At 45.9% G+C, this 27,513-nt stretch overlaps 3 protein-coding genes across 3 annotated transcripts in view; 1 reads left to right on the forward strand and 2 right to left on the reverse strand.

Annotated features, from left to right (window-relative positions):
- The first annotated feature begins 341 nt into the window (after nt 1–341).
- Nucleotides 342–3,551, forward strand: LOC119291454 (endoglucanase 15-like). Its single transcript, XM_037570211.1, has 6 exons — nt 342–607; nt 1,040–1,453; nt 1,646–1,735; nt 1,824–1,988; nt 2,107–2,394; nt 2,495–3,551. The coding sequence occupies exons 1-6, from the start codon at nt 392–394 to the stop codon at nt 3,182–3,184; spliced, it is 1,863 nt and encodes a 620-aa protein (XP_037426108.1). The 5' UTR covers nt 342–391; the 3' UTR covers nt 3,185–3,551.
- A 1,782-nt stretch (nt 3,552–5,333) lies between these two features.
- LOC119336884 lies at nt 5,334–8,042 on the reverse strand. Its single transcript, XM_037608994.1, has 7 exons — nt 7,899–8,042; nt 6,630–6,688; nt 6,437–6,517; nt 6,292–6,366; nt 6,107–6,187; nt 5,933–5,980; nt 5,334–5,756 (listed from the first exon to the last, which is right to left on the reverse strand). The coding sequence occupies exons 3-7, from the start codon at nt 6,455–6,457 to the stop codon at nt 5,562–5,564; spliced, it is 420 nt and encodes a 139-aa protein (XP_037464891.1). The 5' UTR covers nt 6,458–6,517; nt 6,630–6,688; nt 7,899–8,042; the 3' UTR covers nt 5,334–5,561.
- The window catches only part of LOC119355680 (transcription factor IIIB 90 kDa subunit-like), a 32,576-nt gene continuing 11,575 nt past the window's right edge, over nt 6,513–27,513 (reverse strand). The window contains exons 14-16 of the mRNA XM_037622525.1: nt 7,899–7,980; nt 6,608–6,688; nt 6,513–6,517 (exon numbers count right to left, since the gene is read on the reverse strand). Coding sequence (XP_037478422.1) covers nt 6,513–6,517; nt 6,608–6,688; nt 7,899–7,980 — 168 coding nt within the window. The remainder of the gene's footprint in view (nt 6,518–6,607; nt 6,689–7,898; nt 7,981–27,513) is intronic.

The following is a 27,513-nucleotide window of genomic DNA, read 5'->3' on the forward strand; positions in this document are numbered from 1 at the left end:
AATTCCCACTGCGTCTCTGCTGCCGTGCATTGCATATTCAATTCCTGCTAGCTGCTCCCATGCAATGCATGCATGCATGTCGGACGTGCTTGTAAAGCTCTCCTCTCCGTAATAATCAGGAGGATCCCTGTACTAGTAGTACTACGTGATTAGGAGGGTCTCAGTCACATGACCATCTTTTATGGACATCCCAATGCCACTCGCAAGCTTTACCACAAAGAAAAAGGGTACTGTACGTAGTGAGACTGAGAGATGATAAAGGTGGACCTGGGGCAGCATGTCGTGGGTGTATATAAGAGGCGCCCTTTTGAGCTATATTCCACAACTCGCTCCAAGGCCAACCAGCCATAGCCCTCCCCTGCTATTTCACACACCTTCTTGGTGTAGTGCAATGGCCAGGAACAGTAGTGGCGCTCATGTTGCCGCTGCAATCTTCGGTCTCATGGTGGTCGCGTCAATGGCGAGCCTTGCTTCTGGACATGACTATGCCATGGCGTTGAAGAAGAGCCTCCTCTACTTCGAGGCGCAGAGGTCCGGCGCGCTCCCTCCTGACCAGAGGGTCACCTGGAGAGCCAGCTCCGGCCTCTTTGACGGGAAGGCCAACGGGGTACGTTTTTATTTTTCTTACCTACTCCATCCCTCCGTTTCAAAAATATTAAAGTTTTAGGTTTGTCCTAAGTCAAACTTGTTTAAGTTTGGCCAACTCTTGAAAAGTGTGGTAAGATCTACAACACGAAATACGTACACATAGTACAAATGTATATTTCATAAATAATCTTATAGGACTGACTAATTTGGTGTTCCAGATGTTAATATATATATTTTTTTTCTGTAGACTTGGTCAAACTTAAACAAGTTTGAAAACCAATAACTTTAATTATTTTGGAAACGGAGGTACTAGTACATACTACTAGCACTGATCAAAACATAATGCCATTTGTTTATGCTCCTTAATTTCTATGTGTGTAACGAACTTGGTGAGCCACTACTGCCATGCTTTTTCCTGATGGAGTGTCTGCGCTATCTTTTATCCATTCAGGTTGATCTTGTGGGAGGCTACTACGACGCAGGGGACAACGTCAAGTTCGGGCTGCCCATGGCGTTCACGGTGACCATGATGTCCTGGAGCATCCTCGAGTACGGCAAGCAGATGGCCGCCTCCGGCGAGCTCAAGAACGCCATGGACGCCGTCAAGTGGGGCACGGACTACTTCATCAAGGCGCACCCCGAGCCCGACGTGCTGTACGGCGAGGTTGGCGACGGCGACACGGATCACACCTGCTGGCAGCGGCCCGAGGACATGACGACCAGCCGCCAGGCGTTCCGCGTTGATCCCCAGAATCCCGGGTCGGACCTGGCCGGAGAGACGGCCGCGGCAATGGCCGCCGCGTCGATGGTCTTCCGCACCACTTATCCGGGCTACGCCAACCTGCTCCTAGAACATTCTAAGCAGGTATATATATATATATATATATATATATATATATATATATATATATATATATATATATATATATATATATATATATATATATATATTGGCCGATTCCGATTCCACAGCCTGACTGAACTTGAAGAAATCTGACAAGAACTTCATATATTGGCTTACAATTACTTTGTCTGATTCTTTGATATGCTCGCTCAGCTGTTCGAATTCGCCGACAAGTACCGGGGGAAGTACGATGCCAGCATCACCGTGGCGCGGAATTACTACGGGTCATTCAGCGGATACGGGGTAATAAGCAACTTTCTCTGAAACGAGATGTTACATCTATCAGATGGTGAGACATTCCTTTCAACAATGATGTGATGGTGCGGTGCAGGATGAGCTGCTATGGGCGGCGGCGTGGCTGTTCGAGGCCACGGAGGAGCCGTTCTACCTCGAGTACCTCGCGCGCAACGGCGACGCCCTGGGCGGCACGGGCTGGTCCATCAACCAGTTCGGCTGGGACGTCAAGTACCCCGGCGTGCAAGTGCTGGCAGCCAAGGTACACAGCACCTGCTTTGGTTGCTTAACTGCATGCATGCTCGAGTTAGTTCGGCAAAGGAAGTTGTTCATCTGATCGACCTTGCCCGACTCATGTACCGTGATGATGTGTTGTGCAGTTCCTGCTTCAGGGCAGAGCCGGGGAGCACGCGGAGGCGCTGCAAAGGTACCGGCAGAACGCCGAGTTCTTCGTGTGCTCGTGCGTCGGCAAGGGTGCCGCCAACGTCCCGAGGACCCCCGGCGGCGTCATGTACCACCAGAGGTGGAACAACCTCCAGTTCGTCACCAGCGCCTCCTTCCTGCTCACCGTGTACGCCGACTACGCCACGGTGACAGGCAGGGGCGCCGTGCGCTGCCCCGCCGGTGCCGCGCAGCCCTTCGAGATCCTCGCGTTCGTCAAGTCTCAGGTAGTAATCTCGACAGCCTCAACATTCCAATTCTGCCATGTCTGCTGTTTACTTTCAGAAACAACAGCATTTTGAACTTTTTATACACGGCAAATTCCAGGTGAACTACATCCTTGGCGACAACCCGAGGGCGACGAGCTACATGGTCGGGTACGGGCAGAACTACCCGCGGCAGGTGCACCACCGGGGCGCCTCCATCGTGTCGGTGAGGACGGACCCGTCCTTCGTGAGCTGCCAGGAGGGCTACGCGAGCTGGTACAACAAGCAGGCCGTGAACCCCAACACCCTCGACGGCGCCATCGTCGGGGGCCCCGACGAGTACGACGACTTCGCCGACGAGAGGAACAACTACGAGCAGACGGAGGCGGCCACCTACAACAGCGCGCCACTGCTCGGCGTCCTCGCCCGCCTCGCCGGCGCCTGTGGCGGGCTGGACGAGTACCAGTCGCTCCCGCAGGTGGCTGCTGCAAACCGCACGTCACGGCCGGCTCATCGTCGGCATCCTCACCTTGAGATCGAGCAGAACGTGACGAGGACCTGGGCGATCAGGCGCAGGACCTACCACAGGTACTCGGTGACGGTGACCAACAGGTCCCGGAAGACGGTGCGGGGGCTCCACCTCGGCGTCTCGGAGCTCGACGGCCGGCTCTGGGGCCTCGACAAGGCGCGGTACGGGTACGTTCCCCGGAGGTGGCTGCGGGCGCTGCGCCCCGGGAGGAGCGTCAGGTTTGGGTACGTGCAGCCCGGCCCTCCGGCCAACGTGTGGGTCACTGGATACAAGCTGGTGTGAGTGAACAATTTCCATGTTTGAGGTCCTAGGATCGACAATCCAGAGTTTTTGGTGGGTTTGTTGTGTGCGCGCTAGGCGCGAGTTAGTGGTGGGTCCATTGGGATGGGAGGAAGGAGTGAAGAGATTAAAAATGTCATTGTGCTCATCCTCTTCCTTCTGAGAGCGTTTGGTTAGGCCAGAGAGGAATATGGATTTCAGGGAGATGATATGTAATGTTCATCCTTCTTACATTTGAAGTTTTTTTTTAGGATGCAAGGCATTGCCTCAGCTTTAAGTTAATAAAAGCTCTAAATGCCCTAAAATACTGGCTGTCAATGTTATCCTATCATTTGAGCTGCATTCTTCAGTCAATGCCCTGAAACACTGACTGTCTGCTAAGAAAAAGGTTAGATCCCAACAATCTGAGCTGCATTTTCAGAGCTGAGAAAGCTAAGAAGCTAACAAGGCACGACCATTTGAGCTGCATGCAGTTTCAGAGCTAAAGAGAATGTGTAGTTTGTATACTGAAGAAAAAGAAAAACTGCTCTGCTACAACCTACAACACTGACTGCTGTCTAAAAAGAGAGCCCCAACTATGTGAGCTACGGTTTTCAGATCTAAGAACTTTGAGAAGCATGATCAGATTAGTCCAGCATTTTGATCATACTGAAGAATGACTAGTGATTTTAAAAGGAATTATGGCAAACAAGCTACACCAAAAAAAAATAGTGATTTAAGAAGGAATTGCGGCAATCAATTTTTATTCAGTCATAGTGCGGTTACTGAGAGATGACTAACCAACTGCCAATGTTAGAAAAAGAGGGAGCAGCAGGAGCGGTGCTTCTTCGACGCTGTGCCCTCTTCGACGTTTCATGTGGCACTGCCACAGGTGGACCTCAAGTTAGACTTGCTTGATGAAAAATAAAAACGGGCGGATGAAAAGCCTGCGTACAAAGAAGCGCTGGTAAGGCCAACACAGGGATGCAGAGAAGATAGCCTTGGGAAATGAAAGAACAACACACTGATAGGCAAAAAGACTAAGAAGGGGACTGAGAGAAACACTGAATATGACTGAAGAAATAACACCGAGTATGACTAAATAATTTACACTGAATATGACATATGACTGAACAAATAACACTGAATATGACTGAAGAAAAAAATGATAAACTGAAGAAATAACACTGGATATGACTGAAGATAAACTGAAGAAATAAAAACACTGAGTAACAGAGAAAACTTCCACAATTTCCTGTGAGCTGCAGCCTCCATTTCTAGTATATACAACATAAAGGATACAAGCTGGTGTGAACTCTGTCGTGTTTGCGGTCCTAGGATAATCCAGAGTTTTTATGGTGCGTGTGTGTTAGGTGCGAATTAGTGATGGGATCACTGGGATGGGAGGAAGGAGTGAAGAGATAAAAAATGTCATTGTGCTCGTCCTCTTCCTCCCGACACTGTTTGGTTAGGCCAGAGAGGAATTTGGATTTCAGGGACATGGAGATGTAATGTTCATCCTTCTTACCTTTTCAAGTTATTTTTTAAATACAAGGCATTACCTCAGCTTTATAAGTTAATAAAGCTCCAAATGCCCAATGGATACAAGATGCCGAAGAGAAGAACATAAGAAGACCTAGGAGTGCTGCTTCACAGCTGGGAGGCTAAGAAGGCACACCATGCGAGCTGTGTAGGCAGTTTCAGAGCTAAAGAAAATGTGCAGTTTGTCCTGAAGAAAAAGAAAAACTGCTTAGCTACGACACTGACTGCTGTCCAAAAAGATACTGTAGATCCCAACTACGTGTGCTACAGTTTTCAGATCTAACAACATGATCAGATTAATCCATCATTTGTTATCATACTGAAGAATGACTAATGATTTAAAAATGAATAGTGACAAACAAGCCAAAAAATAAAAAGAGCGCAACCAACTGAGACATGACTAAAAAGGAAATGACTAACCAACTGGCAATGTAGAAAAGAAGGGAGCAGCAGGAGCAATGCCTCTTCGATGATAGAGCCATATGCATAGGTCATCCTTGATGCTGTTAATCACCTGGGTCCTGGGGACAATCCGACTCAACATCGACATGTTCGATATCCGGTCAGTAGCGCGATAAGAAATCTTACTCCACAATCCACATTGTCCATTTGAAATAAACATTTTGGCCATGTTCACTTTCCTCACATGCTGAAAAAAAATTGCTCAGAGAGGCACACGAGGGGGGGGCGTAACGCAGAGTTGTTTCCCTATAATTACGTAAAATGAAACCTCATTTCCTATAAAATAAAAAATTATCTTGTGCAGATGAAGAATATAGGTGGAATGACATTTTTTGTTCTGTCTTGATATTCTGAATAGATCTTGTTGTTCAGATTGCCACTCTGCTGAAGAATGCTACTAGTAATCAGCATCATGGTAATCCTCATAGGCTCCACCACCACCGTCATCAACGTAGCCATCGTTGTTGTAATCAGCATCGTGACCATAATCATAACTGGCATCAAATGTTTCACCATAACCAGTATCCTCTTCATAATGCTCGTCGAAGTGCATGTCATCTTTGCCATTTGCTTTCCCATCTTCGTCTTCAATCTGCATGCAGAATCTCAGTAAGCATTTGAATGGCAGGAAATATAATAAGTAAACAAGATATTCCTCTTATTAGTTTGGATGAGATGGGGAAAGAGTTGGGCTGGATAAAAAGAGAACATTGCATGAAAATTTTAGGATACATCAAGCTCCAGTGAACATAAAAGGCAAAAACATACCTTGTACAATCCACTCACAGCTTCAACGTTGACTTTAGACCCAAGTCCCTGCAAAAGGAGCAATGTTACATACTAAATGTTAGCTCGTTTGCGCGCAAAGTTTAACATGCAACTATAATAGTCACATGACGACGTATATTTTGGATGTCTATGGCTGCACAAAATGCCCAGTACCTTCCGTTTCAACATATTGTATGTTGCTTCTGCTGGTGTTTCAGCAGGTGTGGAGTTCTTGTCTTCATTACATTTTCGTTTCTACATTAAACAAAACATCCCTGGCTAATCATGAACTGTACCAAAAATAGTTTTGAGGAAGATGTGTGCAAAGGACACTTGGGCTACACTAAAACATTTCATACCTTCTGTCGTCCATCTCCAACAGATACACCACTAGCTGCCAATTCAGCCGCTAAAGCTTCCTTTGCAGCTTGTTCCTGTAAAAGAGGTCAGCAGATTTTTACACCCTCTTGTCAGAACAAGAAACTGCCTCATGATGATAAGTACCTCTAGGTATTCTTTGTTCATTTCCTCCCAGATAATCTTTTTGTTTTGTGTTTCTTCTTCATTGTGAAGATACCCGTCAACCTGCAAATTTATCAAATATTAATTACAGGAAATCAGAAAGAACGGCCAAATCTCAGGCTCTAATTAGGGATGCGATAATTAGTCTGTTACAACATCTCATGGATAAAAGTACCTCCGCATCATCAATATCAGAAAGATTTTCTGCATCAGAACCAGTTTTACCATTTTCACCTAAGGATGCAACAAGGCATCCAGAAAGTTGATTAGCCATTTGCTTGCCAATAAAAACTAAAAGGCAAAATGACACTGAAATTATTGTAGAGTACTATCAATATTAATGAGAAAGTGGGTCCCTATTTAGGTCTTCGCGCGGGGTGTGGAAGGGGGCCCGTCTCCCCCTCCTCTTTAACCCTGCGGTTGACGCCCAGGCAGCTACCTTGGAGAAGGCTCTAAGGTAGCCGACCACATCAATGGTGTGGTTCGGCATATTATCTTTGGAGGTGGTGACCCACCTCCAGTATGAGGACAAAACCATGATCATGGTGGAGGGGACAAACTAGATATTATCAATTTTAAGTTCCTCATCCTCTGCTTTGAGGCCATGTCGGACCTCAAGATCAACTTGGGTAAAAGCAAGGTTGTGGTCGTGGGGTACTTGCCCGAGTAGCAGCAGTGGATTGCAAACAACCTTAATTGCAAGTTCCCTTTCCCAATGACCTACCTGAGGATGCCGACCCTGATCGGGGACTTTAACACGCTTGTGGGGCGGTCAAGGCCAAGGCCAAGGCGTAGTCGTGGCATTGGAGGTTCACCTCCAACAGGAGCAAATCCATGCTCATAGACTCCTCTCTAGCCTCCCCATGTATATGATGGGGTTGTATATTCTTCCAGAGGGAGTGCATAGCGCCTTCGACAAGGATCTATCACGCTGCTTCTGGCAGGCAGCCAATGGGCGGCAAAAGTACCATATGGTGAAGTAGGCTGATATCTGCTTCCCTAAGGACCAGAGGGGCCTGGGTATTCTAGCGTCACATCACATGAATGTAGCCCTCATGTTGCGATGGGTGTGGCGGATTCTTAGGGGGTGGCCTATGGTTGCACCTTATCAAGCGGGTCTTTCTGCGGCGTGCTTCTGGCTCAGTGTTTAAATTTTTGGCCTTCTTGCAACAGTGGCAGCGGGACAAGGGTCGGCTAGGGGGCATGATTGATGATCTTCTAGTGGCAGGCCGCCAACCCACTTCGCTCCCTAGCTGTTAAACCTTTGGCTCCGAGGAGTCTTCTATCGCTTTTGCTTTTGCTTTTGGGCGTGTTGTGTTGTTGCCCCAGCAAAGCTCTTATATTCTTTCATGCACTTTGCACTTCTTGTATGTACGTGGTGATTGCTTTATTTATAGTGGAGCGAAAGCCTATTTCAATAATCATATTACAGGAACCAACAAACCTTCCACTTCTGAATCTTTGAAATCAACAAAATCATTTGCAATTTGGCTGGAAGCAATTGTCAAAGATTTGCCTTCAGACTTCTGCTCAAAAAAAGGAAACTTGAATCACCAAACAAACAACCACACATCAAGCAAATCGAATGAACTATAAGAGAAAGAACAAATGCAGCTGTAGTAAAGAGATAAAATATACTTCCTGATCACTATAGTGATCTAAACGCTCTTATATTTCTTTACAGAGGGAGCACATGACATTAGCTCAAGATAAAAAATTCCGAAGTTAAGCACTATAAAATAGATTATGCTGGTAAATATGTTCCATTAGAAGATTGCAGCAACAAGACAGGTAGTCTGGTACAGCCCAGTATTGGATGTAATGGGTATATTTTGTTCCCATCTTGCAAACATCCTTTGAGTACATCAGAACATGGAGTAAAAAATATAAACAAAGAGAAGCAGCTTCAGCACTAGATAATTTTTGAGATACCTATCTGCAAACAGTTTTATGGGATAGAAAGGAAAACTCTGATATTACTTAGAAACCTCATTTTGAAGCTCCGAACTACTGTTCAGGAATATAATCTAGATGTAACAGGTTAAGTGTAAAACAATATGCAGATGAAACTTGAATGTTTCTTTTAACAAAGAGAAAACAAGTCATGAATGTAATTAATAAACAGCAAATGTTATAGAAACTACAAAACCGGATTTACCAGGGGTTTGTGCAGTCAACTGATGAAAAATAATCTTCACTTTGCATGAATGATGAAAATAATTCAAAAATGCTTATGTAAGTGCATCTAGTGCCACCCCTAGTTGGTTTTGGAGTATTGACGACAAACCTAGTTGAGGGACTAATGTGTTTGTGAGAATTGCAGGATAACACAGGTAGAAGTCCCTCATTGATTCGGTTTTCCTACCAGAGATGACCCCTAAAAATGTATGAAGACATTGATGTCAAAGGTGGTATGTGAAGATACTCACATTGAAGACTATGACAAGAGAAGACATCGCATGAAGCCTATGGAGCTCGAAGACTTAGATCTTTTGTAATTCTGTTTCTTCTTTGTTGAGTCATAAAAACCACCGTACTGTTTAGTGGGGTCCAAGTGAACCAGTCAGAATGACTGAAGTGATGCTTAACCAAAACCTATGTCTTCGAGTGAAGACTATGAGAGCGAAACTTGTCCAGAGTCGGATAAGTCAGCTTTGCTTGTAGCCCAAGTAAAGCTGCCGTGTGTGTATGAAATCTGACCGTTGGAACACGTGTCAGTTCCTTAGTGACCCAGGGTCATTTCGGACAAATCAGGTCGGGTTGCCTGTGACGCCCTCGATGCGGCTATATCTCCCACGTGTCGAAGCACGACTTAGAGGCATAACCGCATTGAAAGCAATGTCGCAAGTGAGGTAATCTTCACACAACCCATGTAATACATAAGGGAAAGAGATACATAGTTGGCTTACAATCGCCACTTCACACAAATACATGAATAAAGCATTACAACATCCAATACAATCAAGGTCCGACTACGGAACCAAAATAAAAGAAGAACCCCAAATGCGACAAGGTCCCCGATCGACCCCAACTGGGCTCCACTACTGATCGACTAGAACGGAACAACACAAAGGACAAGATCTTCATCGAGCTCCTCCTTGAGCTTGGTTGCGTCACCTGCACGGACTCATCGGCACCTGCAAGCTGGTTTTGGAAGTAACTGTGAGCCATGCAGACTCAGCAATCTCGCACCCTCGCGATCAAGACTATTTAAGCTTATGGTTAAGGTAAAAGTATGAGGTGAAGCTGCAGCAAGCGACTAGCATATATGGTGGCTAACATACGCAAATGAGAGCGAGAAGAGAAGGCAAAGCACGTTCGAGAAAGTATGATCAAGAAGTGATCCTAAACAACCTACGTCAAACATAACTCCAACACCGTGTTCACTTCCCGGACTCCGCCGGAAAGAGACCATCACGGTAACACACGCTGTTGATTCATTTTAATTAAGGTCAACTTCAGATTTTCTACAACCGGACATTAACAAATTCTCATCTGCCCATAACCGCGGGCACGGCTTTCGAAAGTTCAAATCCCTGCAGGGGTGTCCCAACTTAGCCCATGACAAGCTCTCACGGTCAACGAAGGAATAGACCTCCTCCCGAGACATTCCGATCAGACTCGGTATCCCGGTTCTTCAAGACATCCTCGACAATGGTAAAACAAGTCCAGCAAGACCACCCGATGCGCCGACATCCCGATAGGAGCTGCACATATCTCGTTCTCAGGGCAACACCGGATAAGCAATCCGTACAACTAAAACCAGCCCTCGAGTTTCCCCGAGGTGGCGCTGAAGGGGCTCTAGTTTGGACCAACACTTAGACAAGCACTGGCCCGGGGGGTTTAAAATAAAGATGACCCTCGGGATGCGCGACTCCCAAGGGAAAAAGGCTAGGTGGCGAATGGTAAAACCAAGGTTGGGCCTTGCTGGAGGAGTTTTATTCAAAGCGAACTGTCAAGGGGTTCCCATTATAACCCAACCGCGTAAGGAACGCAAAATCCGAAAACATAACACCAATATGACGGAAACTAGGGCGGCAAGAGTGAAACAAAACACCAGACATAAGGCCGAGCCTTCCACCCTTTACCAAGTATATAGATGCATTAATTAAATAAGATATATAATGATATCCCAACAAGTAAACATGTTCCAACAAGGAACAACATCTCCATGTTCCAACAAGGAATAAACTTCAATCTTCACCTGCAACTAACAACGTTATAAGAGGGGTTGAGCAAAGCGGTAACATAGCCAATCAACGGTTTGCTAGGACAAGATGGGTTAGAGGCTTGGTTCAACAATATGGGAGGCATGATAAGCAAGTGGTAGGTATCGCAGCATAGGCATAGCAAAAGAGCGAGCATCTAGCAAAGCAAAGATACTAGTGATTTCGAGGGTATGATCATCTTGCCTGAAATCCCGCAAGGAAGAAGAACGAGTCCATGAAGAAGACAAACGGACGTAGTCGAACGGGTCCTCACAAACGCGACGTAACCGGAACCAACCCGAAGAAGCAAACACCAGAAAGAAGCACACAACATAGTAAACAACCAACACATGAACATGGTATGATATGCGGGATGCGGTATGCGATGCATATGCATGATTTGACAAGGAATGCATGAACCTGGCCTCAACTTGGAAATCCAAGTGTGCCACTGGAAAGGTGAGGTGAAATCGCTTGAAAACGATATAAAGAACGCCGGAATCGGAGTTACGGTTTGGAAATGGCAAGCGATTCAAATATGACACCGGTCTGCGATTTACAGCAAGTAGCCATCTACATGAAATGAGATGAACAAGCTACAACATCCAAACATGACAACAAAATACATGGCAAGGATGCATTCATGATGCTTAACAAAAGATGAACACTGAGCTACGGCCAATTCATCCATTAACAGGTTCAAACAAGTATGACAAAAATGCATATGGTAAACAGATCTCAGACTTAGTGAAATTAACACTTGTCTGGAATTTCAGATCAGATAGCACTCTTCGGAGCAACAAAACTACATGCTACAGGACCTGAATATGGCAAAGTAAAGCACGGCATGGAGCTACTCAAAGAGCTTAACAAAAGTCTCTTAGTGACCTTGAGCCAAAAGGGATCAAAAAATAATACAATTGCAAGTATGTGAACATGGCAAAAACATAATCAGTTCTCAGACTTAGTGAAAACTGGAGCATGCTGAAACAGATATCAAGTAGGCATGTTTACGAGCTCGGTGCACTCACTATGGAGAAAGTCATGATAAGCTAAGCATACACCCATCAAGAATACACAAAATGCAAGCTAGACATGGCAAGAACAATAGCATAGCATGCACGGATCAACTATAACATCCTCGGCAAAATCGCTAACAAGTAGACAATCTGCCCAGATTCACGAAGTAGCAAAAGTAGAGCTCGATTGACTCAAGCTAGGGTGCTCCATAATTGCAAACAAAGAAATGGATGGATAGAGCACTACAATATTAACAAAACATCCTTACTGATCATCCTCAAAAGAGGCACGGATCACTAGAAAACAATATGAACATATGGCATAATGAGATAAACAGCTCAAGGACTTAGTGGAAATGTCAAGTCCCTGAAATCAGCATTACCAAGTGCCTCACTTGGCAAGCTTGTACTAGTCACCACACACATCACAAAAATACATGGGTTGCACCTCTGGAGAGATGGCAAAACCCTTAACAAAACATATGTAGAGCTCATGGGCATATCATGCACACAATAATCATGGCAAAAATGACAAATAGCTATATGGAGCAGCAGATCTGACAATTATCTCAAGTAGCACTCTTCTAACAGCATTTCGGACATCAAGATGAGCTCAAATGAAAATGATGCAATGGAATGAAATGATGTACTCTCTAAGATGAACATTTTGATATACTATATGCCCAAAACAAAGCTACGGATGCAAAGTTACGAAGCTATGAACATAGGCATGTGAATCTGGGAATTTCGGGGACTAGCATGTGAATCTGGGCATGTGAATCTGGGAATCTGGGAATCTCCGAAAAAGTCAACGCGGGACGGAGGGATCCGGGACGGAGCGGAGCGAAACGCGGGGAGGCCGTTTGGTTGGAGGGGTTGGTGGATCTGGTCCCGATCCACGGGACCTCGCCAGGGTTCGCCGGAGAAGACGACGGAGAGGTGGCCGATGACGGAGAAGAAGACGCGGGCTCGCCGGACGACGACGCCAGCGAGGCAGTGGCGGAGCACGCCCGCGAACGAGGTGGCGACGCATGTCGAACGAGGCGGCCGGCGGCGAGGAGTCGTGGCGGCGCATGGCGGCGGTGCCTCCGGTGGCGCGCGGGGCGCGGCGTCGCCGGGAGCTGGGCGGCGAGGCGGATCCGGCGGCTCGGGCGCTGGGAGCCGAGCTCCCCGGGCAACGACGGGATCCGGATCCCAAGGGCCGGATCTGGGCCCTCAGGGCCTCGCGCGGGAGGAGAGAGAGAACGATGAGGTGGCGCCACGGGAGTGGTGGAGGGCGGCGGCGGGCGCTGAGGTGTCGACCGGTGATTGGCCGGGGTGAGGTGGCGACCGAGCGGACATGTCCGGGCACGGTGGGATATTTGTCCGGCGGCACGGAGAGGAGAGATCTAGGGTTTCATCTGCGCGAATTTCAGAGGGAATCACATATTTATAGGTAGGGGGAGCTAGGAGAGTCCAAATGAGGTGCGGTTTTCGGCCACGCGATCGTGATCGAACGCTCTAGATGATGAAAGGGGTTTAGGTGGGTTTTGGGCCAAATTGGAGGGGTGTTGGGCTGCAACACACACGAGGCCTTTTCGGTCCCTCGGTTAACCGTTGGAGTGTCAAACAAAGTCCAAATGATACGAAACTTGACAGGCGGTCTACCGGTAGTAAACCAAGGCCGCTTGGCAAGTCTCGGTCCAATCCGGAAATGTTTAATCCCCACATATGAAAGAAAGGTAGAAATGACCACCGGAGGAGAATGAAGCGCCGGAATGCAAAACGGACAACGGGGAAAATGCTCGGATGCATGAGACGAACACGTATGCAAATGAAATGTGCATGATGACATGATATGCAATGCATGACACGCAAACAATGACAACGCAACACCAGCGAATAACTGAACGACACCTGGCACATCGGTCTCGGGGCGTTACATTGCCTAGTGGCTATAAATAGCCCACCCCCTACAACCATAAATGGTTGGCTGCTCAGAGTTAGAGTACGGCTTTTGTCGTTTGAGAGCAACCCACCTCGAAGCCTTTGAGAGAGAATTCCTTGCGAGGATAAAGCCCTAACCACCCAGAGCCAAAGAGTGTTAGGCATCACTTAAGTCTTCTTGTCTGTGTGATCTGAAGACTTATTACACTTGAGGACTGTGAATCCTACACCCGGTTAGGCGTCGCGTTCTGAGCATCCAAGAGACATTGTGGATTGCCGGTGAACGAAGTCTGTGAAGGTTTGGGAGTCTACCTTGAAGACTTACCTGAGTGATTGGGCAAGGTCTGTGTGACCTTAGCTCAAGGGGAATACGGTGAGGACTGGGTGTCCTGAGCTGCGTGTTCAGGACTGGGTGTCCGGGACTGTGTGTCCTCAGGTTTAAATACCTAGCCGCCCTAACCAGACGTACAGTTGTCACAGCAACTGGAACTGGTCCAACAAATCATTGTCTTCAACGAGTTACTGGTTTCATCCTTCCCTTCCCTTTATTTACTGTTGGTCCTTGTGAAGTCATTGTATGATTGCACTATCTTTTGTCTTCATTGAGTGACCGTGTGTTCTGTTTGGCTTCATAATATCTTCCTACCTGATCCTTACTACATTGCTGCTATTAGTCATTGTGCTTTCACTCCATTGAATACTTGACTATGGTTTGCTTAATGTAGTCTATCTTCCGCTGCATGGTAATAGGTTTATTTCTATCGTTTGTCTTCATAACTTCCATGTTTTGAAAACTTTCATAAAAATCGTCTATTCACCCCCCCCTCTAGTCGATATAACGCACTTTCAATTGGTATCAGAGCAAGGTACTCCCTTGTTCTGTGTGATTCAGTTTAACCACCTGGAGTTTTAGCTATGTCGACTGCAGGGATAATTAAAGTCTCCGCTGCGTGCCCCGTCTTCGATGGAACTGAATATCCCTACTAGAAGAATAAGATGCGCATGCATCTTGAAGCCATTGACGTCGACCTATGGTATGTCGTCAAGAACGGCGTTCCCAAGGCTGGAGAAGGTGTCACTGCTGCTGACGTCAAGAAGTTCGTTCAACTGGACTCTACTGCCAAGAATATCATCTATGGTCATCTGACCAAAGGACAGTATGGCCGCATGAGTGCTTTGGAAACATCTAAGCTAGTCTGGGACTGGCTCTCCAAGGTCAACGAAGGCGTCTCGACCCAGAGAGATCAGAGAATCAGTGTCCTTCGCAACCTCTTCAACCGCTTCAAGAGAAATGACAATGAGAATGTCCAGCTCACGTTTGATCGACTCACTGACATCACGAATGAGCTTCAAGCCCTTGGCGCTACTGGGATCACCAAGCATGAAGTCGTCAAGACACTACTGAGATCACTTGACAATTCGTTTGACACCCTAGCCTTGATGATTCAAGAACGTCCTGATTTCAAGACACTCGATCCGTCTGACATACTTGAGAGGCTCAACACACATGAGTTTCAGCTTTATGAGAAAAGAGATATCTACGGTCCAAACTATGGGCGAACTCGTGCCTTGAAGGCAAAAGTTGTCTCCTCATCTAAAGAAGAATCTGACAGCAGTTCTGATGATCCTGAAGACATTGGAAGGGAACTTGCTATTCTTGTGAAGAAATTCCAAAAATTCACCAAGAAGAAAGGTTTCAGAAAGTCTTCCCGATCAAGCTCAAGGAATGATGAAGTTTCTGCTCATGACTACAAGAAGAAAACATGTCACAAATGCAAGAAACCTGGCCACTTCATCTCTGAGTGTCCGCAGTGGGACAATGAGAACAAAAAAAGAAGAGCAAGGAATATGACTCTGACGACAAGAAGAAGAAGAAACACTCAAAGTCTTCTTCCAAGTCTTCCTCAAAGTCTTCATCACACAAGAAGAGCTCATCTGGCAAGGCACGTGCGTTTGTTGGCAAGGAAATGGATTCAGAGGAGGAGTCCGCTTCTGAGGAGGCGGAGGTGGAGTCTAAGGAGGAGTCCGATTCTGGCGTCGCAAGTCTGGCTACAGCATACGTTGCCAAGTCCATCTTCAACACTGAAGACAATGACTTCATCACCGACACCGATGCAAATGACAAGGACTACTCCGCTCCTACCTACTGCTTCATGGCACGCGGTGCCAAGGTAAACACACGCACTACTCACTATCAAACATCTAGTGACGATGACTCTGATTGTGGTTCAAAACCCAGCTACAAAACACTTGCTAAAATTGCAATTGAACAACAAAAAGCCATGGAACATATTCAAAAATTGTTAGACAAAAGCGATGATCTGTTAGGCGTTGAAATGACTCGATCTGAGTCCTTAATTGAAGACATAAAAAATCTTCACGTTAAGTATAAGGAACTTGAAAGTCGTCATGAAACGCTCTCAACAACTCATGAAAAGCTTTCCTATGATTATCTTCAAAGGAAGCAAGATCTTGAGAAATTGAGAGCGGCTCATGAAGATCTTCAAAAGGAAAATGAGTCACTTCGCGCCAAATAGATCAGTTCCGCTCAGGAAGGATTTGAACCACCATGTCTTAAATGCATTGAGCGTGGTAATACTACTTATGTTGCTGAATGTTCTACTGCTGCTACTGTTGCAATATCTTAAACTGTTGATGTGGAAATTAATCCCTCTGCTGAGGATACCACTGTTATTGCTGATGAGAATGCTAGGTTGAAGACATTGCTTGAAACAGGGATGTACAAAAGTTTAAAGGGCATCAGACACTATGTGATGTCCTCAAAAAGCAGATCTTGAACCGAAACCCGAGGAAAGAGGGTGTTGGGTTCATAAGGAAAATGAATGCTGATGGCTCTTACTGGAAACCTGAGCAGTACCCCAAAACCACATGGGTTGCTGCAAAGGAATCTTCAGCAAATCCATCCACTCTATCTGGCTTCACTTGTGCAAACCCCATTGTCATTGATGAATCCTTTGATACAAACTATAAACTGTTTAAGAATCAGAATGATGTAGTGTTTGCCAGGTACATTGGTACTAACTGCAGGAATGGACCACCTATGAAGAAGATCTGTGTTCCGAAAAAGTGTCTGGAGAATCTTCCTGTGAATGTCATCATGACACCACACGTGAAGAAGACAAACCCCAGATCACGGGGTTCATACGGTCCAAAGGCTTCATACAGACAGAGGACTCACCTGAGTCGCACTAACGCAAATGTTTTGCAGGGAAACCATACTCAGGCCTATGAATATGAGCGCGGTTCATCAAACCGCCATGTTCATAAGACCAAGAACTATTCTACTTATTCTTATGAGTACTATTGTCCGCCTGCAAAACTGATTGCTAGGGCTCCAAAGCCAAAGTTCTCAAATGCTGCACTTAGACTTATTGCTTCTAAGCCACCCTTGAAGATGTGGGTGGCTAAGAAAGCTTAACTCTCTTTTGCAGGGAAAGGTCTCCAGCAGAAAACCAAAATCGTCTGACGCTATTGCTGGGGACCTTAAACATCTTGTAGGGCGCAAGATCAAATGCCCGAATGGTCTTACTATGTACTTCGTTCCTGAATCGCTTGCTACTCTCCCTATTAGTCCTAATCTGGATCTAAGCTTTCATAACCCACTGGTTCGTCAAATGTTTTTGCTTCACAATTCTCTTCGTGAAGCCTATCCCCCTAACTGCACTGTAGGGTACGACACCAGCGTCTTCAGAATGGATTATTGATAGTGGGTGTACCAATCACATGACTAGCAAAAGAAGCCTTCTTATGGACTCAACCTTACGTCCATCCGACAAGAGTCACATCACATTTGCTGACACTGGTAAAAGTAAGGTATTGGGTCTAGGTAGAGTTGCAATCTCAAAGGATCAACACATGGATAAAGTCATGCTTGTTAAATCCCTTGGCTTCAACTTAATGTCTGTCTCAATGCTTTACGATTTGAACATTATCGTAATGTTTGGAAAATATCGTTGCCTTGTTCTAATGAAATCTGACAAGTCTCTAGTGTTTGAAGGGTATCGGAAAGATGATTTGTACGTGGTAGATTTTTCAGCAGGACCACGGCTTGCCGTATGTCTTCTAGCAAAAGCTTCAGAATGCTGGCTCTGACATCGGAGGTTAGGGCATGCTGGCATGAGGAACCTTCACACCCTTGTAAAGAAGAAGCATGTCATAGGCATCGAGGGCGTCAAGTTCAAGAAAGATCACTTATGCGGTGCCTATGAAGCAGGAAAGATGACGAGGGCCAAACATCCCTCGAAGACAATCATGACAACCACTCGACCCTTCGAACTGCTCCATATGGATCTTTTCGGTCCCACTCATTACTCAACTCTTACTACTACTGCTTGTCTCTATGGCTTTGTCATTGTTGATGATTATTCTAGATATACTTGGGTGCACATAATCCTCTACAAGACTGAAGTGCAAGATGTCTTTAGATGCTTCGCCAATCAAGCAATGAACAACTATGGCGCCAAGATAAAGCACATCCGAAGTGACAATGGCACTGAATTCAAGAACACTGGCCTTGATACATATCTTGATACTTTGGGCATCACACATGAATTCTCAGCTCCATACACGCCACAGCAGAATGGCGTCGTCGAACGCAAAAACAGAACACTCATTGAGATGGCCCGAACGATGCTTGATGAATACAAGACTCCAAGAAAATTCTGGCCTGAAACCATTGATACTGCATGCCATACAATCAATCGTGTTTATCTTCACAAGCTTTTGAACAAGACATCTTATGAGCTCCTTACTGGCAAGAAGCCAAATGTCAGTTACTTCAGAGTATTTGGAGCCAGGTGCTGGATCAAGGATTCACATCACACTTAAAAATTTGCACCAAAAGCACATGAGGGTTTTATGCTTGGATATGAAAAGGATTCGCACTCCTACAGAGTCTTCAATCTCTTTCATTATAAAGTGGTTGAAACAGTGGATGTGCGGTTTGATGAGACTAACGGTTCACAAAAAGAGCACCTGCCAAATGTGCTAGATGAAGTTCCATCCAACGAATCAGTCAAGCTAATGGGAACTGGAGAAATCATACCCTTTGAGGCTCAACCTGAAGAGGAACTTATCATCTCCGCACCTGATCAACCTGAAGACAATCCCACTAACAATGACAATGAACAGCAAGAGCAAAACCTTCGACCTGTACATCCTCGTGTTGCCAATGAAGTGCAGATTGAGAGAATAATTGATAGCATTAATGCACCTGGTCCGCTCACTTGTTCAAGGGCAACTCAGCTGGCAAATTTCTGTGGGCACTTCGCATTCGTCTCAATAACAGAACCCAAGAAAGTTGAAGAAGGCTTCATGGAACCTGAATGGATTCAAGCTATGCAAGAAGAGTTTCAACAGTTTGAGCTAAATAATATATGGGAACTGGTTAAGCGTCCTGATCCTCGGAAGCATAATATAATAGGCACCAAATGGATATACCGCAACAAGCAAGACGAGCATGATCAAGTTATCAGAAACAAAGCTCGTCTCGTTGCTCAAGGATATACTCAAGTGGAAGGCATTGACTTCGATGAAACATTTGCTCCTCTGGCTCAACTTGAAGCCATACGCATACTGTTGGCCTATGCAAATCATCATAACATACTTCTATATCAAATGGATGTGAAGAGCGCCTTTCTCAAACAAGCCCCTCGGGCTTGGTATGACACACTCAAATACTTCCTGAAGAGCAAAGGCTTCATACCTGGTTCCCTCGACCCCACTCTTTTCATGAAGACATATGATGGTGAACTGTTCGTGTGCCAAATATATGTGGATGACATCATCTTCGGCTGCACCAATCAGAAGTACAGTAAAGAGTTTGGATATATGATGCAAGAGCAATATCAGATGTCCATGATGGAAGAGCTGAAGTTCTTCCTCGGTCTTCAAATATGACAGCAACGCAACGGCATCTTCATATTTCAAGAGAAGTATCTCAAAGATTGCATGAAGAAGTTCGGTATGCAAGACTGCAAAGGCTTCACGATGCCAATGCCAGCCAAACATCATCTGGGTTCCGACGACAATGGTAAAGAGTTCGATCAAAAGGTATACCGCTCCATGATTGGTTATTTACTTTATCTATGTGCATCTAGGCCAGATATTATGCTTAGTGTTTGCATGTGTGCTCGATTCCAAGCGACATCAAAGGAGTCGTATCACTTAGCTGTGAAGCGAATTCTTCGATATTTGGCTCACACCCCAACTCTAGGATTATGGTATTCAAAGGGCTCAGAGTTTGATCTGGTTGGATTCTCGGATGCTGATTATGCTGGTGACAAGGTGGATCGCAAATCTACATCAGGCACATGTCACTTTCTGGGACGATCACTTGTATGTTGGTCTTCAAAGAAGCAGAACTGTGTATCTCTCTCCACTGCTGAATCTGAATACATTGTTGTTGGATCTTGCTGCGCTCAGCTTCTATGGATGAAGCAAACACTCAAGGACTATGGCATTCATCTGAAGCAAGTGACACTCTACTGCAACAACGAAAGCGCCATCAAAATTACCAACAACCCAGTTCAGCACTCGAAGACAAAGCACATTAAAATTCGTCATCACTTTCTCAGAGATCATGTTGTAAAGGAAGATATTGATATTATACACGTCAACACTGAAGAGCAATTGGCAGATATCTTCACCAAGCCCTTGGATGAGAAGAGATTTTGCAAGTTACGGTGTGAGCTAAATATCCTGAAATCCTCAAATGTCCTGTGATCAGGCACACATCCTAACACTTATGCATATTGATGACTTAGATGTGCAACACACGAAGTAAAGTATATTTTCAATCAATGAAGACATACATTCTAAGTGTGAATATATTAATGTGGAATTTAACTTCGGAACGTCATGATAATTTTACGTCGTGTCTGGGTCTAATACTTCCTATACGGTGGGTAACGCCACCACCAAAGGTTCTGTTCGAAGTGTTTCACTCATGGCGTTACATTTGCTATGTCTTCACATTTGGTTTGGCTTAAATTTCAACATGTCTTCATGATTATCTTCACTATGTTGAATATATATATACTAGTATTCTGTCCTCTACAGCATTCACTTATAGCTATGTCTTCATGTTGAGTCTTTTAAACTAAGTGAATGTGATCGGACCCTAACCTCTCTATGCTTTCTATCTCAAACTCCATTTCTCCAAGTCATATGCATTCTATTAAAACTGTCGAATGTCTTCTCTGCGTCTTTGTCAGCAGAAGATACAGAGACAAACATTAAGTCCGTTTTCAATGCTCATTCCTTCACCTGAAACCCGGAGAAGTGGGAACGATCACCCGACAATCCAGGCGTGCGTGGGACGTGGAACAACCTCCGACATGCTGCATGATGACCACGTGTTACTCAGATGTGAATCACCAGGGGCACCTGTGTAATAACACTGAGCCGCACCTGTCCCTATAAATACACGCCTCACCGCAGTTATTATCTCTTCTTCCACTCTCGCACGAACCCTAGCGCCACCGCTAACTCTCGACGACGCCGGCGACGAAGCGTTTTGCTGCCGCAACCTCTCCGACGCCGTCCTCACGCCGACCGCGGACATCGTCCTCTCCGCCGTCACCGTAGGTGTCCTCCGTCGCCAAGTTAGGGCATGGACGATCGAATTGCTCGGCCTCCTCTTCCACTCCGTCTAACAGTTCTTCGTGTGGTAAATAAAACTTCCTTTTTACAGCTCCTTTGATCCTATAGCTTCGTCACTTTCTACCACAAGCAGTTTCTGTTCACACAAGTTGAATCTCTTACATACTGCATCTCATAATATGCCTAGTATATTCACTTGTACTTCACAAAGTAGTTAGATTCCTCACTTGTACTGATCCATGGATTCGTACAAATCTGGAACCAATTCCTTATCTACGAGTGAATGTCTTCGCACGATGAGGTCAATGTCTTCTAAACTGATTTATCTTCAAAATCTTCTGAGAATGCATATGACCTCTTCCCCTTCCCTCGCACCTTAATGCTGTCACAGGTACATGTCCGTGGGAGAATCCCTTGGTTCTCATAGTCTGCATTCATTTGCAGAATTCTTACAGCATCATATAAATTCTCCCGAAGCCAGTTCCTATTTGTCCAGCAAACGAAAGCCCTTGAAGCCTTTGAACGTATTGAAGCCTTTCAAGTTAAAATTCATGGCTTCAGAGAAAGCTGCAAGGAAGGGAGGCAGACAGCGTCATGCCGGAATATCAAGAGATCTGCCTGATGACCTCTCAAAACTTTACAAGACAGATCCTGAAGAGGATTATAATCAGCGCAAGACCCGAATCCAGTGGATTTGAAAATATTGGGCAGAACAATGGTTCAAATACCGGTTTGTGACCCAAGAATATGCTGAGAAAAATGCCATCAAGCGACCGTGGGGAGACATCCTATACAAGAATCTTCAACCCAGGTCCAGAGAAGAAGCCATTGAACAAGGCTTCTATCCCTACATGGTCCGCGGGCCACAGCCCGCAGATGCACACCCATCGTCGCTACTATGGTGCCGTGACGACAATCTGTTCAAGCGCAACTTTCAGTTTGCCAAGAACTCAGCGAAGCAGAACAAGAAGTCTTTGGGATTATACTTCAACCCTCGTCCCTCTGCTCCCCGTGCCAATGGAACTCGCGAAGCTGAACCCAATCTTCTTGGGCCCTTCTACAACATTGAAGGTCTCATCACCCATATAGTGGTTCAAGGGACTACCGTAAATGAGCCTGCAGATCACGCTGACTCAGAAGAAGCGCCTGCAGCGCCGAAGCCAAAGAAACTGAAGCAGCCAAAAGCTTCCAAGCCTGCCTCTGCATCAAAATTCTCACGAGCGAAGCCATTGGCAACTGCACCTCCTGAAGACAGTGTGCAGTCTGAAGATTTGTCACGCATCTCCAAGCCCCAGAAGGTCAAGATGCCTCTGCCACACACCGGCCAAGAGCTGACAGCTGCTGCCATTCTGCGCAACGATGCCATTGATCTGTCCAGTGATGAAGATCTTGCAGATGACGCTCTTGAGCAACTCATCAAGAGGAAAGAAGAAGCAGAAATCTTCAATGATCTGCCTCTTTTTGACGTGACAATCATCCACAACTTCATTGATGAGTGGTTTGACACGCCCAACATCAGCTTCGAAGATCTGCAACTACCCATTGGTCTCAGTGTCGCCTTCCATGGCGCCATTGCTTCAGAGCTAGCTCTCGCTCAGCGCATCGTTGAACTGAAGCAAAAGATTGACTATGAAAAGGCTCAGTTCAAGAAGCATATGGCCAAGCTCAGCGTGCAAGAGGTGAAAAACTTCAAGATTATGCTGCACGAGCTCAAAGAAGCCCTTCTCAAGAAACACGCAGAAGCTCAGGGTTCTCGGGAATGCATGAAGAGCCTGGCTGACAAGTGTGTGCAAGGCTACAACGAGGCTGAGAAGCGCAAGGCCCTTGGGTGTCCGGGCATTGATCCCAGGATGGCGCTAAACAGAAGAAGAAGCCCATTGTGGCCGAACCCAACGCACTAAGGCAGGAAGCAGATTCCATTGTCTTCCCAACTAGCATGACTGGCTCGAAGCCAAAGGCCCGGTCAACCGCTTCAGAGTTGAAGAAGACAAGGACTGCTGAGACTGAAGCCAGAAAGAGGAAACATCCTGAAGCCTCTGCTACTGCCCCCTCCAAGAAGAAGAGGAAGACCAAGAAGGAACGGGCTGCTCCCACAGAGCCCTTGATTGTTGAATCCATCTCCATGGTTCACCCTGACACTGAACCGCAAGAACGTCAACTGACTGTCCATGAGCCTGCTTTCACAGAGGCTCATGAAGCTGAAGAATTTTCAGCAGCTGATCCCATCGCTGCTGAAGACATTGATCACCATGACCATATTGAAGATGATGCAGTCCTTCCTCAGCTCGAGCACCAACAGGTATCATCGCCTGTGCTAACGCACAGCGAACTCATCAGCATTGATCGTCCTCTGACGCCAATTGCTCAGGATGCTTCATCGGTTGATCGCCCACAAGAGGAAAAAGACTTTAAGGCCCAGCCAACTCCAACTCCACAGGCATCGCCAGCGTTGCGCAGGCTTCGCAAAGGACCAAGCCTCCAGTCTCTGAGTCTGAAGCTAAAACTGCTGAAGACATTCCGGCTGCATCAGCCGATGAAGAAGAAGCCCCAAAAGCTGCTACTCCCATGTCCCACCAAGAAGCTGTTCTCGAGGAGAATGTGACTGTGACCGACCCTCCAGCTCGTCAAGTGGAGGTTGACAATCTTGAGGCTGCCACCACCAACACCAATGAAGCCACTGACGTTGTCATGGCTGAAGCTAATGTGAAGCCTTCACCAACCCAAGCACCAGAAGTCAGCGAAGCCACTGATCCCACTGCTTTTGTTCCTGCGTCTGCTGCCGGCCCTCAGTTCGACTATCATGTTGAGCACAGGCCTCGGGTACAGAAGCCAATCCCAAGATTGCCCAGGTTTTCAGGTCCTGCATCAGCACCTGGATCCTTCAATGTCAATGGCTTCAGAGCAGACAACACATTCTTTAATAGCTCCAGGAACCCCTACTCAAGGGAAAGAATATCATCTGATCGGTTCTGGAGCTATCCGCAACGAAGCTATTACTCCTGCATTTTATACAATCAAGGTCGCATCTTGCCACACAAGCGTCTTGACATTGAAGCAATAGCTGGTCTGCCCTGTCTGGAAGAAGCTCTGGATTGCTTCAAAGAGGTTGGATTGCTGCCGTTCGTCACCGATCAAGAGCATTGGAATGAAGAGTTGCTACTCCAATTCTATGCCACACTTCACATCCGCGGGTACAACAGAGATCCGAAGACTTGGGTCCTGGAGTGGATGACAGGAAACGTTCATCACAAAGCCAAAGCCTTTGACATCATTGAGCTCACTAGTCTACCCACTCCTGGCAATCTCTACGAATCTGGCTGTCAACTTCACAGTGAAGCTGTGGAGAGCATCTTTCAGAAGCCTGAACCTAACATGAGTCAGATGCTCAGTATAATGAAGTCATTGCCCCAAGATGCTGCATATCCCAAAGAGTTCTTTGTTGAAGACCTAGAGTATCTGTCAAGGACTATTTATCACATCATAAGGCAAACTCTCTGGCCCATCAAAGGACACTCTCCACATGCCAAGCTGGAAGGTGCAATGAAGACTTTGGTCTTCTATATTCTTCATGGCAAATGCTTCAATGCACAGGAGTTCTTCATTCGCCAACTTGCTGCATCAGGCTCTAATCTTTTTGGCTTGAAGTTCTACGCCCCATGGGTAATGCGGCTGATCAAACTTCACTCCGCTATCTCATATCAGCCATCTGCTCGCAATCATCGGATCTTTCTGCCTGATGTGGATATGTCTATTGAAGCCATCTATCCTGAGCCTGCCAAGGAACCTCTAAGTCTTCAGAATGCAGAGTATCAAAGTTTTTCTTAGAACATTGAAGGGGTTGAAGCAGTCACTCGTGTGTATCCTTTGACTGGAACTACACGTGCACACATCCTGCCCTTACTGAAGCCACCGACAGCACAACTGCACAACGATCCAAGAAGCGCACTCGTGTTCTTAATGACCAAGAGCTTCTGGTGGCTCTTCATCAGAAACAGGATAGGCATCATGACTGGCTGAAGCGTCATATGCAAAGCCTCTTGGTGGATGTCAACCGCATTCGTAATCTTGTCACCAAGAATGCTTTTGTTGCCCATGAAACCTCTCGACGCACATGGAAGGGGCTGACGCTGATGTGCTCTGAAGATGATCTTCAAGAGGATGGCTTCTCTAAACGCTTCAAGTTTGACTCTACACCTCCTCGAAGGGCAGTGCTGCGACGCACTCCATCTCTTGAAGACTCTGAGTTCTTTTCCTCTGCTGCAACTGTGCATGCCAGAGTGATCGAGGATGAAGACGATGCTACTTCACCGCCACTTCCTTCAGCACGCTTCGACACTGCTCCAAGTTCTTCTGCACCGCCGAACACCACCGACGACCCTGCTGCTTCACCTACTCTTCATGGGAACGAGTAGATGCTCTATGTCTTCAAACCTTTTTGGTCCTTACTGACAAAAGGGGGAGAAGCATATGAGTGATAGTTTTCAAGCGGGTCCATATGGGCGATCGCTTTATATTTTGCTTCGTGTTTACAACTCTCGTTTTGATACATTTGGTTCTTTGAGTTGTAACACTTAAACTCAATGGTCGTCTGCTGCTTATTTGCCACTTTGTGATGCGATGATAAATTCTGCATGTGCGACGATAAATTCCGCACTTAGATCATTTTGCAGACGTCCATTTTCCATTATGCATGTCATTATCTTCACATATCTTCACATGCATAATGAATTGTCATCATAAGTTAAAGAGGAGCTCCACAAGTACAACCTGTCATGTGCATTTGCATTCCAAAAGCAAATTACTTATATGCACATCTTCAGGGGGAGCCCTTGCAACTTATGAAGACAATTCCTTATCCTTTACAATTTCACATATTATATTCCCCGTTGAAAACTTCAACTAGTTTGTCATCAATCACCAAAAAGGGGAAGATTGTAAGTGCATCTAGTGCCACCCCTAGTTGGTTTTGGAGTATTGACGACAAACTTAGTTGAGGGACTAATGTGTTTGTGAGAATTGCAGAATAACACAGGTAGAAGTCCCTCATTGATTCGGTTTTCCTACCAGAGATGACCCCTAAAAATGTATGAAGACATTGATGTCAAAGGTGATCTGTGAAGATACTCACATTGAAGACTATGACAAGAGAAGACATCGCATGAAGACTATGGAGCTCGAAGACTTAGATCTTTTATAGTTTTGTTTCTTCTTTGTTGAGTCATAGGAATCACCATACTATTTAGTGGGGTCCAAGTGAACCAGTCAGAATGACGGAAGTGATGCTTAACCAAAACCTATGTCTTCGAGTGAAGACTATGAGAGCGAAACTTGTCCAGAGTCAGACAAGTCAGCTTTGCTTGTAGCCCAAATAAAGCTGCCGTGTGTGTATGAAATCTGACCGTTGGAACACATGCCAGTTCCTTAGTGACCCAGGGTCATTTTGGACAAATCAGGTTGAGTTGCCTAGCGGCTATAAATAGCCCACCCCCTACAACCATAAACGGTTGGCTGCTCCGAGTTAGAGTACGGCTTTTGTCGTTTGAGAGCAACCCACCTCGAAGCCTTTGAGAGAGAATTCCTTGCGAGGATAAAGCCCTAACCACCCAGAGCCAAAAAGTGTTAGGCATCACTTAAGTCTTCTTGTCTGTGTGATCTGAAGACTTATTACACTTGAGGACTGTGAATCCTACAACCGGTTAGGCGTCGCGTTCTGAGCATCCAAGAGACATTGTGGATTGCCGGTGAACGAAGTCTGTGAAGGTTTGGGAGTCTACCTTGAAGACTTACCTGAGTGATTGGGCAAGGTCTGTGTGACCTTAGCTCAAGGGGAATACGGTGAGGACTGGGTGTCCTGAGCTGCGTGTTCAGGACTGGGTGTCCGGGACTGTGTGTCCTCAGGTTTAAATACCTAGCCGCCCTAACTAGACGTACAGTTATCACAGCAACTGGAACTGGTCCAGCAAATCATTGTCTTCAACGAGTTACTGGTTTCATCCTTCCCTTCCCTTTACTTACTGTTGGTCCTTGTGAAGTCATTATATGATTGCACTATTTTTTGTCTTCACTGAGTGACTGCGTGTTCTGTTTGGCTTCATAATATCTTCCTACCTGATCCTTACTACATTGCTGCTATTAGTCATTGTGCTTTCACTCCATTGAATACTTGACTATGGTTTGCTTAGTGTAGTCTACCTTCCGCTGCATGGTAATAGATTTATTTCTATCGTTTGTCTTCGTAACTTCCATGTTTTAAAGACTTTCATAAAAATCGCCTATTCACCCC

Source organism: Triticum dicoccoides, chromosome 1A (genome assembly GCF_002162155.2).
Source record: "Triticum dicoccoides isolate Atlit2015 ecotype Zavitan chromosome 1A, WEW_v2.0, whole genome shotgun sequence".
In the NCBI taxonomy this organism is placed as follows: domain Eukaryota; kingdom Viridiplantae; phylum Streptophyta; class Magnoliopsida; order Poales; family Poaceae; genus Triticum; species Triticum dicoccoides.